The following is a 16,614-nucleotide window of genomic DNA, read 5'->3' as shown; positions in this document are numbered from 1 at the left end:
ATTACAAGTGTTTTCTCAACATGAACAGAAATTAGTCCTCAGGTAAGAGAACTTGACAGCGACCTTTGTCATAATTTGCCCTCAATTTACCTGGGAATTGGGGTAGCCACCTGTGTTTGCTAATTGCCTTTATCTGAAAGAGAAACTTCTCATATCTTTAGGACAGAAGGGGAGTTTGCAACTTAGAGCAAGGCGTCTGTGGAGTTTGGGCTCATCTCCTCCCACAGTAACTGGGAGGCAGGAGTGCCATCCTTCCTCATGATTACATCTCAATAAGCTGGCTTCCACCTGCTTGAGAGAAACATCCCTGGGTTGTAAAACTGGCAAGAGGCTTGGTCAGCTTTTTAAAAGATTTACACACCTCAAAGGGACAGAGAAAGGATTCATAATTACAAGTTTTCTAAAGTAAGTACTCTAAGAAAAGGGACTGGGAGAGTGCCCTTCCCTCTTTATACCACAGAGAATTAGAATTTTTAAAAAAATTTTTTTTAACGTTTATTTATTTTTGAGACAGAGAGCATGAACGGGAGGGGCAGAGAGAGAGGGAGACACAGAATCTGAAACAGGCTCCAGGCTCTGAGCTGTCAGCGCAAAGCCCAACGCGAGGCTCGAACTCATGGACTGTGAGATCATGACCTGAGCCGAAGTCAGACGCTTAACCGACCGAGCCACCCAGGCGCCCCTCAAATTTATTTTTTTGGCTTTAATTTCTACGTACAATCTTCAAAATGAAGGGGTTCCCTATGATAAAACTTTCAGGGAAAGCCTTTGGAATAGGTTACTGGAACAGCATGGAATTAAAAGCAACAGCAAAATAGCCTTTGGAATCTAAGAGTGAGAAAATATATAACTGCAGTTATTAGTTATTCGCATGGAAATGGATACTGTCTATAGTGAAAAGACTTTGGATGAGAAAGTGAATTCCAGTCTCCCACGAGTGTAAGAAATTGATGGAAATTTTTAAATGAGGCCTCTTGGCATGGAAGATGAAGGTTTCGTTCTTAATAAAAATTATGTGAACATTACTACTTTAAGAAGTACGTATAATCAGTATGAATGCAGGTGCCTTCCTTGTATAAACACAGCACTTGCTTCAAATCTTTTTTCCTCACTTACCCAAGAACTCTGAAAATCACAACGTCGTTTTATGTCAATCCTACTACGGTTAGGGTTGTGTTTAGCTGCAGGTAACAAAAAATTCAATCAAATCATGGTTTATGAAGAGTTTTCATGCACAGGGGTGCCTGAGTGGCTCAGTGGGTTGGGCATCTGACTTTGGCTCAGGCCATGATCTTGTGGTTCACGAGTTTGAGCCCCACGTCCAGCTCTGTGCTGACAGCTCAGAGCCTGGAGCCTGCTTCAGGATTCTGTCTCCCTCTCTCTGCCCTTCCCCTGCTCATGCTGTGTCTCTGTCTCGTTCAAAAGTAAATAAACATTAAAAAAATTTTTTAAAGAGTTTTAATGCACAAATAAATCTGAAGGAGGGATTTGACTTGGCCTCTAAAAGATGAATGTGGGATTGGGGAGGACACCCAGGCCTGGGCTTTCCTTGACGATAAGTTACAACTTCTGTGTTGCCTGAAGAAGAGTTGGGGAAGGGGACTGGAAAATGTAGTACTGTACCAGGAGAGCAAAAACATTATAGAAACTCCTAGCAGTTTTCTGATTATGTCTCATTGGTCAGAACTGTGCTGTACGCAACCCTTTGTTGTAAAAAAAGGATGTGAAATGTAGCACGAGGTGTTTTTTTTTGTTGTTTGTTTTTTGTTTTTTAAGGTGGGGAGATAGTTGCCCAAAAGGTTATCAACAGTTCTGTAAGTAAGGAGGCAGAAGAGAATGTGGATTAAGTTGGCAACTTACCATGTCTGCTTTCCTGACCACTAAGGTGGGGATCCAGAATATTAGGCAGAGATGACATCTTTCCTTCTTGAGGAGTCAGTACAAATTTCACAGTAGCGATAACATTTCCTTAGAGGCATTAATAATCATATCATTACAGGGTATTTGTTGAGTACATATGTTGCACATGGGACTTCATATAATTTTGTATATTTTATCTCATTTAATTCATAATAACTCAGCACAATAAGTGTTCTTTTTTTTTCTTTTTTTCAAGTGTATTTATTTATTCTGAGAGAGAGTGTGGGGTGGGGGGAGGGCAAGCTCTGCCTGACATGGGGCTCGATCCCACAGACCATGAGATCATGATCTGAGCCAGAATCAAGAGTCAGACTCTCAACTGACTGAGCCACCCAGGCCCCCCTGGGTGTTCTTATTAACATGTGTTAACAAGGAAGCTTAGATGAAGATAAATAATTGCCTAAGGATACAGAGCTAGAAAATTGCACACAAGATTTGCAATTTGATTTTTGTGACTCCAAAACCCATGTGCTTTGCATATCATCTTGCTTTTTTTTTAAGTTTGTTTATTTTTGGGAGAGAGAGAGAGGGAGAGAGAGAGAGAACAAGAGTGGGGGAGGGACAGAGAGAGAGAGAGAGAGAGAACAAGGGTGGGGGAGGGACAGAGAGAGAGAGAGAGAGAGAGAGACAGAGAATCCCAAGCAGGCTCCACTCTGTCAGCGCAGAACCTGATGTGGGGCTCAAACCCACGAACTGTGAGATCATGACCCGAGCTGAAATCAAGAGTCGGACACTTAACTGCCTGAGCCACCTAGGTGCCCCTCATCTTGCTTTAAAGACCAATAGGAATTTGTCAAGTATAAAAGTAGGCCAGTGGAAGACTTACCAGGTGGAGGCAACTGTCAACTAGCTTCTTCGGAATAAACTGGTGGTTTCCAGAGGGGAAGGGATGGGGGGAGGCAAACTGGGGGAAAAGAGGTGGGAGGTACAAGCCTCTACTTATGGGATGAGTATGGCACAGCATATTTTATGGGAATAAAAGGCATAGCATAGAGAATATGGTCAATGATATTTTAATGGCATTGCATAGTAACAGATGGTGGTTATACTTGCCATGAGCACAGCATAATGTCTAAACTTGTAGAAACACCATGTTGTGCACCTGAAAGTAATGTAACATTGTGTGAACTACACTCAAATAAAATTTACTTTGGAAACCAAAAAAATCCTATCTTCTTCAGCCTTGAAAACTTGAAGTTATTGATATCTACCACGCAAAGTCTAATAATCACCAAGCAAATCCTGTGTAAATACAGGCAATTGTAGCTAATGTGTAAGTAGTTCAGAACCACCAAATGGAGAGGTTGCTTTGGAATCACAGTTGGGATGTTACTGGAGTACACAGTAGGCATTTTTTTCTGCTAAAAAAGTACCAACTTTCTTCTAATTATTTTTTTTCACTATACTTCTGACTTTCACTCCAGTTTCATCAACTCTACTAGAATAAAGCTGCAAAATCATTCATTTCTGCCCCCTTGGACTAACCATTCCTGGCTGTGGTCTTTAGGAAAACAGAATGACTCATTGGAACTACGATGCACTCTGACCATTATCTTCATTTTTCTTCTCTATCGACTCCCTTCTTTTCTCCCCACTGCCCACCCCAGGGAGGTGTAGACCCATATTTTTACTGGTTCAGATAGTGAGATGCATTTCTAGAAGGTGATCCCACGACAGAGGAATCTTGTTCTTTAGTGTATGTGGGAAATATCTGGAAAGGTAGTGGAGATGGTTCCATGAGAGCCTGAGATTGTTACCACTGTTCATGTCAAGAAATGTGGGAGGAAGGGCCGGGTGGGGGGCGGGGCGGACTCAGCAGCAGCGTGACAGAGCCTGCAGTAGGGCTTGGGTACAGGCGTCCAGGTGCCATGGGAGCACTGTGCCCCTGCACAGGTGTAGATGGCAGCATCTTCAGCCTGGGCGGCAATGATGAACAGGGAGCCGTCTTTTCTTGCCTCACCAAACTGAGCTACTAGACTCTTCTGCTTCTTTATTTCTCCTCTCCTAGATAATGTCATCAAATGGACTGGACCTTCCCCAGGCTTCTGTCTGTACCACTGAAAGCTGGTAAACGTGCTTGTGGAGTTGCAATACGCAGTAAAGTTTTCTCCCTCCTGGATGCTTAGAAAGCGAGGACTCTGCTCCAGTTGCTGGGTGCTCTGCCCTGTTGAAAACCAAAGCAGTGGGCACTGGGGAAGGGAACTGGGGACTCTTTCTCAGCCTGACATGACTTTTCCTCCCTCTTCCCCACCTGCTCCTTCCCTCACCCTCTCCCTTTTTTCTTTTAATTTTCCCTTGGATTTCCAGTTAAGGTAATTGGAAACTTCTCAAACTCACATGCCAGTTGAATCCAAAGGATCAGCACTGAGAATTTCAGGGGCATCTTTTCTTCCTGTCACAGGATGGCCCTGGTCACTGACTTTAGCTGCCCTTGAAAGATACCCTCCTGAAAGAGGCTTTTTTGAACTAGAGTAACACTTCCCACCCACTTGGATCTGGGTAAAAAGGCAGAGGTCTCTGTGTGGCAGCCAATTGAATCATTCACTCTCTACCCTCCCCTTCTTCCAGCCTCACACTCTGCCTTGAAGGATTTTGCCTTTTGAGACAGTACCCTCCTGTGGAGAGATAGGAAAGTGATTTACTTTCAGTAATGCTTTTATTTCTCCTAGTTTCATTTGGTATGCACAAATACCAAGATATAAGTAGAGACTAATGACCTTTCTCAGAAATAGAAAATACATCCTTTTAAAAATTGATCATTTTGGGGTGCCTGGATGGCTCAGTCAGTTAAACATCCAACTTTAGCTCAGGTCATGATCTCACTGTTCATGAGTTCCAGATCTGTGTCAGGCTCTCTGCTGACAGCTCAGAGCCTGGAGCCTGTTTAGGATTCTGTGTCTCCCTCTCTCTCTGCCCCGCCCCTGTTTCTCTCTCAAAATAAATAAGCGTTAAAAATTTTTAAAAACATTTACCATTTTGAGGCGTACCTGGGTGTTTCAGTCGGTTAAGCGTCTGACTCTTAGTTTCACCTCAGGTCATGGTCTCTCAGTTCATGAGTTTGAGCCCCATGTCTGGCTCTGTGTGCAAGGAGGGGCAGGAAGCCTGCTCAGGATTCTCTCTCCCTCTCTCTCCCTCTCTCTCTGCCTCTCCCCTGCTTGTGCTTTCTCTCTCTCTCTCTCTCTCTCAAAATAAGTAAATAACATTTAAAAAATCATTAAAAAATAATAAAAAAATAAAAATTTATCATTTTGAGACAGAATAACAGAAGATAAAGGAAATACTATCTTATAACTTCTGGTATCCTCAGCAAGCATGTTGAGCAGAACTGTGTCTGTAAACTGCATTTGTAGGTGTGTTGTGTTTGTGTGTGAAACTGTGGTATATTTTCTGGGTCATATGACATGGGTAAGCACCCAGACATGAACCTATTTTGACCAAATTAAGATGAATAACCCTGTTGATATTCTTTAATTAAGAATACTTTCCTGATATCTATCGCATTACTCTGCCATTAGGTCTCTGATCCATGACTCTCAAAGTCTTCAACATGTTGTGTTGTGATTGCACTTGTTGGATTCACCTACAAGTTCCTTGACAGAAAGATTGCACCATTTTCACTCTTGTGGCCCTAGCAATTACTAGGCAGAAAAATGTCAATACATGGCTAACAAATTATTAAATCAATGTGTGAGAGAGTGTGTGTGTGTGTGTGTTTGTGTGTGTGTGTGCATTAATATAGTGCTTCAAGTATACAGATATTGTGATGTGGGTGTATTGTGTATTCAAATATCATAAAATCTTGGGTAAATGGCCTCATGATTGCTTTAGCTACTGTTCATAGACATTAGTAAAGATAATCAGTGCTGGCCATGTGACTACATCCAAGTGTAATGAGATTTGGTTCAGCATGATGGCTCTCCAGGTGAATGTTTTTGGGCCTTCTCTGCTATCTTATGCTCCATAACGTACTACTGAGTTTTAGGTACTATATCACCCTTTTGTCATGAGCTACACTATTCACAATATCTGACAGAATTAAGTTACTATTTAGCTCTTCAGATTCTGAAGTCAAATGGGATCACCATCAACTTTCGCCAGTTGTTGGAGAAATGTTTCTTTCCTCAGTGTGCCCATTCTATAAAGGGATCTGTTTGTAATCATACATTAAAAAGAAAATAAAAACCAGTTATGCTCAAACAACACAATGATTTCTCTCAGTGTATAATTGTTACTGAGCCTCAACATCAGCTGCGCATTGCTCAAAATGCCAATACTCAAGAGACGACGGGTTTTTTTTTTTTTAAGTTTATTTATTTATCTTGAGAGCCAAAATCAATTTCAAGCTGGGCATAAAGCCGACTTTAAAAATATGTATTTTGGTGGAGGAGGGATAATTTCTGACTAAATGATTTGGTGCTGGAGTCAGACATATTTAGATTAGTAAGGCATCACTGCCAATTACCAGTGAGGTCACATCAATTTACTTCACTCACTCATGTAATAGCTTCCTATTCAGTAGAGCAGGGCTTACACTACTTATTTTATGGGTATGTCTTGCGGATACACTGAGATTATGTACATAAATCAAACGGTGTTTCAATCAACCTATTTTTATGATTCCCTGAAGCTCATCTCTACTCCTCCAATTCCTCCTCAACAGGACTGAGCAAAAAGGTCTAGCGGGGTCCTTATCCAGAAACATCCAGGAGCACATCACCATCGTTAGCCACAATCATCCTAAGGGAAATCACCCAACCCGTGTGAATGTCCTGGCCTGTGACAAGGGTTGTGTGAAGAGGTAGGACAAGCACACAAGATCCAATTAGTCACCTTTTCCCTTTTTAATATACCGGTATACAAAGTATCTAGTTGGGCCAAAACGTAGGTATTTTTGATTTGGTAAACTTGATAAACTATGCATACAACTAGCAGTTATCGACTCCTTTAAACACTTTACATAAATCAACTCATTTCATCCTATCAACTCTGGGAGGTAGCTAACATTATTCTTATTTTTCCTGAGGAGCAAATGGAGGTACAGAAGTTAATCAAGCTCCCAGGATCATAGAGCAGAGTCCGGCTTCAAATCTAGGCAGGGCACCTGATGAATGCACAAACCTGACCAGCTTAGAATACTGCCTCTCGGGCGGTGTAAACCTTGCCAAGGCAGGGGGGTGGGGGTGGGGGGGGGGGGGGCTGGGGATCAGCAGACCAGCAGCAGCACGTGGGAGTTTGTTAGAAATGCAGATTTACAGGTCTTACCGAATCATAATCTGTAGTTTAACAAGGTCCCCACCTCATCAAAGTTTGAACAAGTCTGATGCAAAAGTGGTATGGTAACCATCCTAGATCATTGAGAATAAATATGCATCCAAGTGAGGTGGTGGATTCAAGAAGAAATACATATACTTATCTATTGAAACTACCTTGAGCGTTATGAATATTCAAATCATATTTCCTCTTACCGCAGCTGTGGATATTCATTTCCTTGCCTTCCTTCCTCAACTCAACCCCTGAGATATCTTTATTCCCTTAACTTAGGTCTGCAACATGGATGCCGGAGGTATCTTGTGTTTTTATCTCCTAAATCTCTGCCGAGGGAAACCTGTTCTATCCACAGCTGAGATTGCATCTTCTCTTTCCAAGAAAAATATCTCATATTGTACTCAATTTATTCAAGTCAACTAGTAGCTTTATACAATTCTTTGGAAGATGGCTACTGTGCAAAGAGCTAGAGCTTAATTTTGTAATCTAGGGTTTAGTGCCTTTGGATGCTCACAGGTGCTATAAATTAACTGGCCTGTGTTCCTAGTTAAGTCATCAAAACAGCTCCCTCTAGGGGCATCCGGGTGGCCTAGTCAGTTGAGCGTCTGACTTCGGCTTAGGTCATGATCTCACAGCTCATGAGTTCAAGCCCCACATCGGGTTCTGTGCTGACAGCTCAGAGCCTGGAGCCTGCTTCTGATTCTGTGTCTCCCTCTCTCTGCCCCTCCCCCATTCATGCTCTGTCTCTCTCTCAAAGATGCAATAATAAAACATTAAAAAAATTTTTAAAAACCCAACTCTCTCTAACTCTGTTTCATACAAGTAACTGTACCTTGTGAGCAATTCAAACCCCTGGCCAGTTTGCAACTTAGTATTCGATCCACTTACAAAACAGCCAGTGTCCATTTTACTTCAGCGGCACAATGAGGCTCAGCCCATCGATTATGTTAGTCTTTATTAGTTTCTTATTTGATAAATGGACATCTTTATTCTAGAAGGTGTTTTAGAACGGCCCTGTGAGAGGCCGAGTAGGTGAAATTGTCCTTTCAGAATAGAGGAAGCCTGTCTAAGATCACAGAATAGGGATGGATAGATAAGAGCCAAAATCAGTTTTCTCTTGCCAGCTCCTTTTAGGGCACCGAGAGAGGCAGAAAAGGGAACGGTGAGATAGGACAAAGAAGGAAATGTCCGTGGAAGATATGGAAGAAACTAGAACAAAAATAAAGTACTCACATTGCAGCCCCCAGTTATGCAAGGGTGGGAAATAAGTTAATATAACTAACACTGGGGAGATAGAACTCTATGAAAAGCCATTGTTATACTTCAGTGTGTAGGCCTAAGTGGCCTAGAGTGTCACATTATATAACGTCAAAAAATAAGAGGATGGACCAAGTTACTGACTTCCTCAGCTGATGCAGAGGAAGAGAAGTTGGCAAAGCCCATATTAAGGCATAGCTAAATTATCAAATGTATATATTTGCATTTTGAGATAATTTTTTCAGACTACTAAAAATATTTGATTCACTGGGGTTGCTTTTCCAAAATGCCTGTCAAGGACAACTTTGCTGCCTTGACGCTAGGTGTCACAACCCCAGCAGCAGGACTGGGGACCAGCTGCAGGTGCCGAAAGAATACAAAACACAGAGGTTAATTGGTGAAACTGAAATGTTCCTGAAGCCCCGAATCTCCTTAGTGGTAAGGGTAACTCTTGGTTTCTCTCTTCTTTATCACTCCAATTTAAATTTGTTACAAACAGGATCTTGGCAATCCTTCCTGGGGTTCTGTTTATCCCCGTTAAAGCGTGCACAGGAACAGGAATAGCAACTTTAGTGTTTCTCCCCACTTTGACATGCAGGGATCAAGAACTCTTCTTGTTGATTGGCAAGGCAGCATAAGACATATAAATTTAATCTTGCTATAGAATTTACACACTTTTTCTACCATTCTTGCAGAGAACCCTGGATAACCCCAAACAAGGGTGACTCTACTATATCCCTTAGCCTGTTGGGAAAGTCTTTGACAGCTTCGGTGCCCACATCCAATGGGAAGCCATAAGATCTAAGCTTCTCCACCCATCCTGGCCAAGCATCTGAACCTAAGGTGCTTGAAGTTCAGAACTGTTGAGATCTTAGACTTCAAGAAATAGAATTATGTGTGTGGTTATGAAGACAGAGACCAGCTCCACTCTTTGCCAAGAATTATTTACACAAACTGTAAACGACGTCCCTCCGATCTGTGAGTGGAAACATGACCCTTTCAGGGAGGATTCATAAATATTAAAAATATTATCCAGGGGTGCCTGGGTGGCTCAGTCAGATAAGCATCCAACTCTTGATCTGAGCTCAGGTCTTACTTGCAGGGTCGTGAGTTCAAGCCCCATGTTGGGCTCTGAGCTGATCGTGGGGCTTACTTAAAAAAAAATTTTTTTTTAAATACTATCCAATATACAATAGACTGTTTCTGTTAGGTGGGTATTCCAAGTAGAAGTCTTCTCCTTTCAGGTTTACAGGAACCTGAGAATCTGTCTCAAGGCTGAGAACTCTTCCTAAAGTCACCAAATAGCCTTCCCACTCTGGATCTCACAAATTCTAAGAGAATTGTCAAGAAACAATGACCTGACCACCCCACCCCCCACCCCCCTATTGCTCTGGGACCTGCAGACCCTGCTCTTCTCTCCTGACCACTTTTTCCTTCTTATTTCCCACCACAAACCTTCTCATCAACCTCTACCACTTTCCATAAACCCTATACATTCTTGAATAAATTTAGGATTTTCCAAACAAGCCAGAAGATTCTGTCAGCAAATATAGCTTGCTTGCCAGACATCATCACTTACATTTCGAAGCACAGATATACCACTTGCTCAAACACAAGTGAGCAGGAAGGAGAAACATGCAAGGGGAAATAAAATATAAATGAATACAGCAAAATAATGGCAAATTATATTTATGTATGTGTGTGTGTGTGTATATATATATGTGTGTGTGTGTGTGTGTTGTGTGTGTGTGTGTGTATATATATATATATATATATATACACAACCCCCCCCACATATGTGGGTTACCTTATAGTGTTCTAGTGTAGTCCATCGTGTGTATACAGCATTCGTTTTGTGGCAGATCGTCATAATTGGTAATTCTTTAAAAGATGAAAGAATAAAGTTCTTTATTCTAAGCATGCTTCATGTGTTTTCTGTTATCGCTTAGTGAAGTGTTCTGTAAATATGTATCAATAAGGTCAAATTGGTAGATAGTGTTGTGAAAGTCTACTATAATCTTGTTGATTTCTGACGATGGATTCTGTTACTTATTGAGCACAAAGGGTAAAGGTCTCCAAGTGTAATTGTAGATTTGTCTATTTTTTTCTTTCAGTTCTAATAGTTTTAGCTTCCAGCATTCTGAAGTTAGATGCATATATGTTAACACTGTTATGTCTTCTTAGTAAGCTGAACTTTTATACGTATGAAATATACCTCTTTATTTCTGTAATATTTCTTTTTCTGAAGTTTAAATTGTCTGACATTAATATAGCTTTTCCATATTAGTGTTTGCCTGGATGTCTTCTCCCACACTTTTATTTTTAATCTATGTCATTATATTTAACATGGGTTTCATGAGACAGTACATAGGTGAGTCAAAAAAAATCCACACTGACAATGTCTGTCTTTAAATTTCTTTAAATTTGTGTATTTAAACTATTTGTATTTAACATAATTATTGATGTGATTAGATTTAGGTCCATCATTTTATTGTTCATGTTCTGTTTGCATACTCTGATTTTGTTTCTCAGTATTCTATCATCTATTTGCTCTTTCTTTTTGTAGTATGTTATGTAGTATGCTTTCTAAGGACTGTAGCATGCCTACTGCCTCACCTTTCCCAGTCTATGTAGCGTTATTTCAGTGCGTTAAGCAAAATATAGAAATGTTACGATTGTATAGGTTATTTTACCCCCTCCCCTTCATTTTATAGCTGTTGGATGTCTTCCATTTCAGACTTTAAAAAAAATTTTTTTTAATGTTTATTTATTTCTGAGACAGAGACAAAGCATGAGTGGGGGAGGGGCAGAGAGAGAGGGAGACACAGAATCCGAAGCAGGCTTCAGGCTCTGAGCCTTCAACACAGAGCCCGACGCGTGGCTCGAACTCACAAACCGTGAGATCATGACATGAGCTGAAGTCGGATGCTCAACCGACTGGGCCACCCAGACACCCCAAGACTTTGAAAGCCCCACCATCAATGTTATAATGATTTGATTTCAGTAGCTATACATGTCTTAAATAAGAAAAGAAAATTCATTTCTTACATATGACCAGATTTTACTATTTCCATTGTTCTTAGTTCATTCTTAAAGTTCCAGATTTTCGGGGCGCCTGGGTGGCGCAGTCGGTTAAGCGTCCGACTTCAGCTAGGTCACGATCTCGCGGTCCGTGAGTTCGAGCCCCGCGTCGGGCTCTGGGCTGATGGCTCAGAGCCTGGAGCCTGTTTCCGATTCTGTGTCTCCCTCTCTCTCTGCCCCTCCCCCGTTCATGCTCTGTCTCTCTCTGTCCCAAAAATAAAATAAAAACGTTGAAAAAAAAATTAAAAAAAAAAAAGTTCCAGATTTTCCTCTGGTATCATTTCTTTTCAGTCTGAAGAACTTTCTTCAGGATTTCTTTTAAGGTAGGTCCACTTAACAGTGAATTCTGTTTTCCTTCACTGGAGAAAGTATTTTACCATAATCTCAGTAGGGAATTTTCATTGGCTGTGGTTTTCAGGATTGAAAACTAATTTTTCCCCCTTAGCATTTTAAAAAGGTAACAGGAGAAGATCATGTAGAGTCTATAGGCCATTGTAAGGACTTTGAGAAAAATGGGAAACTACTGAAAGCATTTATGTGACATGATCTGACCTGTGTTGCTCTTGTTTTTTTTTTTTTTTTTTTTTATTTTTTAGATGTTTTTTAATGTTCTTTATTTTTGAGAGAGAAAAACAGAGTGTGAGTCAGGGAGAGGCAGAGAGAGAGAGGGAGACACAAAATCCGAAGCAGACTCCAGGCTCTGAGCTGTCAGTGCAAAGCCAGACACGGGGCTCGAACTCACGGAGTGCAATATCATGACCTGAGCTGTAGTCTGATGCTTAACAGAGCCACCCGGGCACCCCTGACCTATGTTTTAAAGAATCACATGGGCTGCTTGTCATGGACTGAATGTGTGCCCTCCAAAATTCATTTGTTGAAACTCCACCCCCTAATGTGATGATTGTAGGAGGTGGAGCTCTGGAGAGGTAATTAGGATTAGGTGAGGTCATGAGAGTGGAGCCCTGAATGGGATTAGTGACCTTACAGGAGTCCTGACAGAGCTTGCTCTTCTCTGCTCTCTGCCACATGAAGATGCACCGAGAAGGTGGCAGTCTGCAGTCTGGGAAGGAATACTCACCAGAACCCAACCATGCCGGCACTCTGATCTCAGACTTCCAGCCTTGAAGACTGTGAGAAATAAATTTCTGTTGTTTGTAAGCCACCTGGTCAACGGTACTTGATACAGCAGCCCAAAGTGAGGAAGACACTGCTGTATTAACAAGGAACTGTAGGGGTGCCTGGGTGCTTCAGTTAAGCACCTGATTCTTGATTTTGGCTCAGTCACGATCTCGAGGTTCGTGAGTTTGAGCCCCGCAACACACTCTGCACTGAGAGTGCAGAACCTGCTTGGGATTCTGTCTTCCTCTCTCTCTGCCCCTCCCCTGCCCCCTCTCTACCGCTCTCTCTCCCAAAAATAAATAAATAAACATTTTTTTAAAAAGCTGATTGGCTGACCCAGCTCTTAAAAAAAAATAGAAGAAGAAGAAGAAGAAGAAGAAGGAGGAGGAGGAGGAGGAGGAGGAGGAAGAAGAAGGAGGAAGTGTAGAAGGACAAGCCAAGGGACCCTTAGAAGACTCTCAGAGTAATTCATCTGAGAGATGAGGGGGGCTTGACCAGGGAGGTATAGTGAAGATGGTAGGAGTGGTCAGATTATGGATCAGTTTTAAAGATAGGGCCACCTGGAGTTTTTGGTGGATTAGATGTCAACAGTGAGAGAAAAAATAAGAATCAAAAATAACTCTTGAGTTATGACCAGAGACTGAAAGAATGGAGCTGTTAGAAAGTAAAAAAAGCAAAAGATGGTGTGGGGAGCATGTTGGAGGTGAGTTCAGAAAGTGAAAGATTAGAAGGTCAGTATTGGTCACATTAAAGTGGAATCCGGACCCTCTAGAATGCAATATCCCCAAATGGCAGGAGAATATCCATACAAGTGTCTCTGTTCCAGGACTTGTCTACATGACCCAGTAGTAAAAGAAGATACACGGTGAAGTTCCTATTTATCCTCAGGAGCCAGCAGCCAAGCACCCCCCAGAGGTCTCTTCCTCCATTTGCTCACTTCCATCAAATGACAGACCTTGCTAAAAGCAAGTCAGACTGTGTCTTTGAGTCTCTGAAAACTGTGGTGTCTCAGGAAGTTTGTGTTCAGGTACCCCTGCAGTCCCAGGCACCGTGTCACTCACAGCACAGAAGTACTCAGCCGCGTCGCTGCCAAAGGCTGGGGATTTCCTCAGGTGGAAGGAGTTTTCATTCCTCCTAAATTCAGCCTCGAAACCGTTGAGGCCTTTAACCAGGATGTCCCCTGATATGTACTTGAGGAGAAGCTGGAGTCCTTGCTTGGGGTACTGCATGTACCAGAAGACATAAGTCGTTCCACTAGAGGAATAGTTGCACTTCAGCTCCAGACGGGCTCCTTCAGAGACCAACACCTGAGCATCAGGCTGAGTCACTGACTGGGCTCCCGTTCCTCCTGAAACATCAATGCTGAGTCAGTGAGACCAGGACAGACGTACTTAAAATGAGACAGTGTCTCCCTGCAGATTCCAGTCAGAACAGTGTTTCTGACATGGAGGCAGGAGCGTAAAATACAGTGTTACTTACTCACTGTGAAGAGCATTCCAAACAGCAGGATGGTCACTGAGCACATAGCTAGGCGGTGAGGAAGCTGACGGCTGTGTTCTGGAAGATTTCCCCTGAGGAGCAGGAAGAAGCCTGCCGGATTGCACTGAGTCTTTGTAACAAGGAAAATTTGAGTTTCCAGAAATCCCCGTTCAAAGGCTAAGTTCTAGAGATAGTAAGAGACGCTTCCTTGACAATGACTGCTCCTGGTGCCTAGCCTACTCAGAATGTGTGCCTCTGTGAGCTGTAAGGTAAAGAAGCTCACGGAAGTGAGGTAGAATTTTTTTTTTTTTTTTTTAGAAGAGTCTCTTCCAGTTTACACAATATCACCCTCTGGGGGTCAAATATGGTAACAAATTGTGTCAAGGTTTTTGTGCCTGTCTTTTTCCTGCTCCTATTTAGGCTTGAATGAATTTCTTAGCATTATAATCTGATGAGAGTGTGTTTAAGGGGCTGCTTACTAAGAGTCTGTTTTCATCTTAAGAAGTAAGTACTAGGGGGGCCTGGGTGGCTCAGTCGGTTTAGCGGCCGACTTCGGCTCAGGTCATGATCTTGCGGTCCGTGAGTTCGAGCCCCTCATCGGGCTCTGTGCTGACAGCTCACAGCCTGGAGCCTGTTTCGGATTCTGTGTCTCCCTCTCTCTGACCCTCCCCCGTTCATGCTCTGTCTCTCTCTGTCTCAAAAATAAATAAACGTTAAAAAAAAAAAAAGTAAGTACTATTATTTGGCAAAATGAAGTAAATAGTATTACCATCCTCATTTTATAAATGAGAAAACTGAAATGTGGAAGGAAGTTTGTAATTTCTCCAAGGTCACAGTAAGTGACAACTGGAATTTGTCCCATTAGAATGATTCAAGAATCCATGTTATTAACCACTGATAATTTACTACTAATGTCCCTTAGAGTAGACATTATCCTAACTTACTGATGGGAAATCAAATCTTTACGAAGTTAAATACTTTGTCCGAGGACAACATAAGAATTGGAGTCTAATTCTGTTATACACCAAGCCCAGCTCCTCACCCACTATATTATTTATGATATAGTACTCCCTTTAAATAGTAGATATAATTTCACCAAGACACTCAGAGCAATACTCTGAGAAAAGCAATACTCAGAAAAGAATAGAAACTAAGGGAAATTCCCAAGGAACCCAACACCAAAGAGAGGGCAGTGGAAATCGTACCAACGAAACCTCAAAGAGTAGCCTGGAGAAGTAAGTGACAAGTCAGAAATGACTGGTGTCCAGAAAGAGAAGGGAAAAGGACTTTTAAGAACAAAGGGACATTCAACAGAGCAATGCTGAAGACTTTGAAAGCCCCACCGTCAATAATGATTTGATTTCACTATTCCTATGTTTGTCACAACTTTTAGCAAGCGTGAATTGAATTTTGGCAAAATTATTTTCTGCATAGATTAACACGATCATGTGATTTTCTTCTTTAGCCTGTTAGGATGGTAGATTGCATCTTTAAGTTCCAAACATTGAAGCAGAGCAGTCTTGCATCCCTGGGAAAAATCCATTCGCGTTTGGTATTATTCTTTTTGTATACTGATGAATCTACTTGCCAATATTCTGTTAAATTTTGTGCCTATAGTCATTCATGAGGGAAATTTCTCTGCAGTTTTCTGTATGTCCTTTGTCTGATTTTGGTACTGGAGTAATACTAGGTTCATAAAAGGAGTTAGCAATTACTCTCTATTTTCTGGAAGAACTTGTTTAAAATTCATGCCAATTCTTCAAATTTTTAATAGACTTCTCACAATTAAGCCATCTGAGTCTGGAGATTCTTTTAAAATTATTTAACATTGAACTTTACACAGACATGGTGCCTTCAGCTTTCTCTGACTCCTGCCCTAAAGAGAGATAAGGAAGGGTTGCTCCTGGAGCTCCAAGCAAGGTTTGGGGACAGGTCGCAGGTGCTGTGAGAGCACTGTGCCCCTGTGCAGAAATAGACTCCTGAATCTGCAGTCTGGGTGGCCACCATGTGCAGCAAACTGTTCTTTCTAGTGTCTCCAAACCAAGCTGTCAGTCTTTCCTGCTTCACATCTCCACTCTTAACTAAGGTGATCAAGAGGATGGGACTGCCCCCAGGCCTCTGCTTATACCAATGTAAGCTGTTTAAAGTCCTTGAGGAATTGCAGTAAATGGTGAAGTTCTCTCCTTCTTGTAGAAGCAGGAATTGAGGAATTTGCTTTATCTCTTGTCCGTTCACTTCTGTTAAAAACAAACAAACAAACAAACAAAAAACCAATAGGAGGCATCAGAGAAAATCTGATTAGATCTCTATTCTCTGAGCTACACTCTTCTTGTCTAATTTTCTCCTTCTTTCCCTGTCTCCCTCCCCAAGTGCCTCTAACTTTCTTATTTTTTAGCTCCCCCTCTCCAATTTTTTTGCTCTCAGTCAGAAAAATCTCATTCCTGCAGATGGTATTCCACTATGCTGGGCTCTCTGGAAGCAATCAAGGAAATC

At 41.8% G+C, this 16,614-nt stretch overlaps 2 gene segments (V, D, J or C); both read right to left on the bottom strand.

Annotated features, from left to right (window-relative positions):
• Nucleotides 1-3,489: 3,489 nt before the first annotated feature.
• Nucleotides 3,490-4,553, bottom strand: LOC113601245 (T cell receptor alpha variable 27-like). The segment is given in 2 exon segments: nt 3,490-4,084; nt 4,258-4,553. Coding segments are annotated over 2 exon segments (447 nt in total).
• A 7,229-nt stretch (nt 4,554-11,782) lies between these two features.
• LOC113601233 (T cell receptor alpha variable 8-6-like) lies at nt 11,783-14,488 on the bottom strand. The segment is given in 2 exon segments: nt 11,783-13,990; nt 14,122-14,488. Coding segments are annotated over 2 exon segments (435 nt in total).
• Nucleotides 14,489-16,614: the final 2,126 nt, after the last annotated feature.

This window comes from Acinonyx jubatus, chromosome B3 (genome assembly GCF_027475565.1).
Source record: "Acinonyx jubatus isolate Ajub_Pintada_27869175 chromosome B3, VMU_Ajub_asm_v1.0, whole genome shotgun sequence".
NCBI classification, from domain to species: domain Eukaryota; kingdom Metazoa; phylum Chordata; class Mammalia; order Carnivora; family Felidae; genus Acinonyx; species Acinonyx jubatus.
The sequence above is the reverse complement of the archived record's forward strand: the minus strand, read 5'-3'. Positions and strand labels throughout refer to the sequence as shown.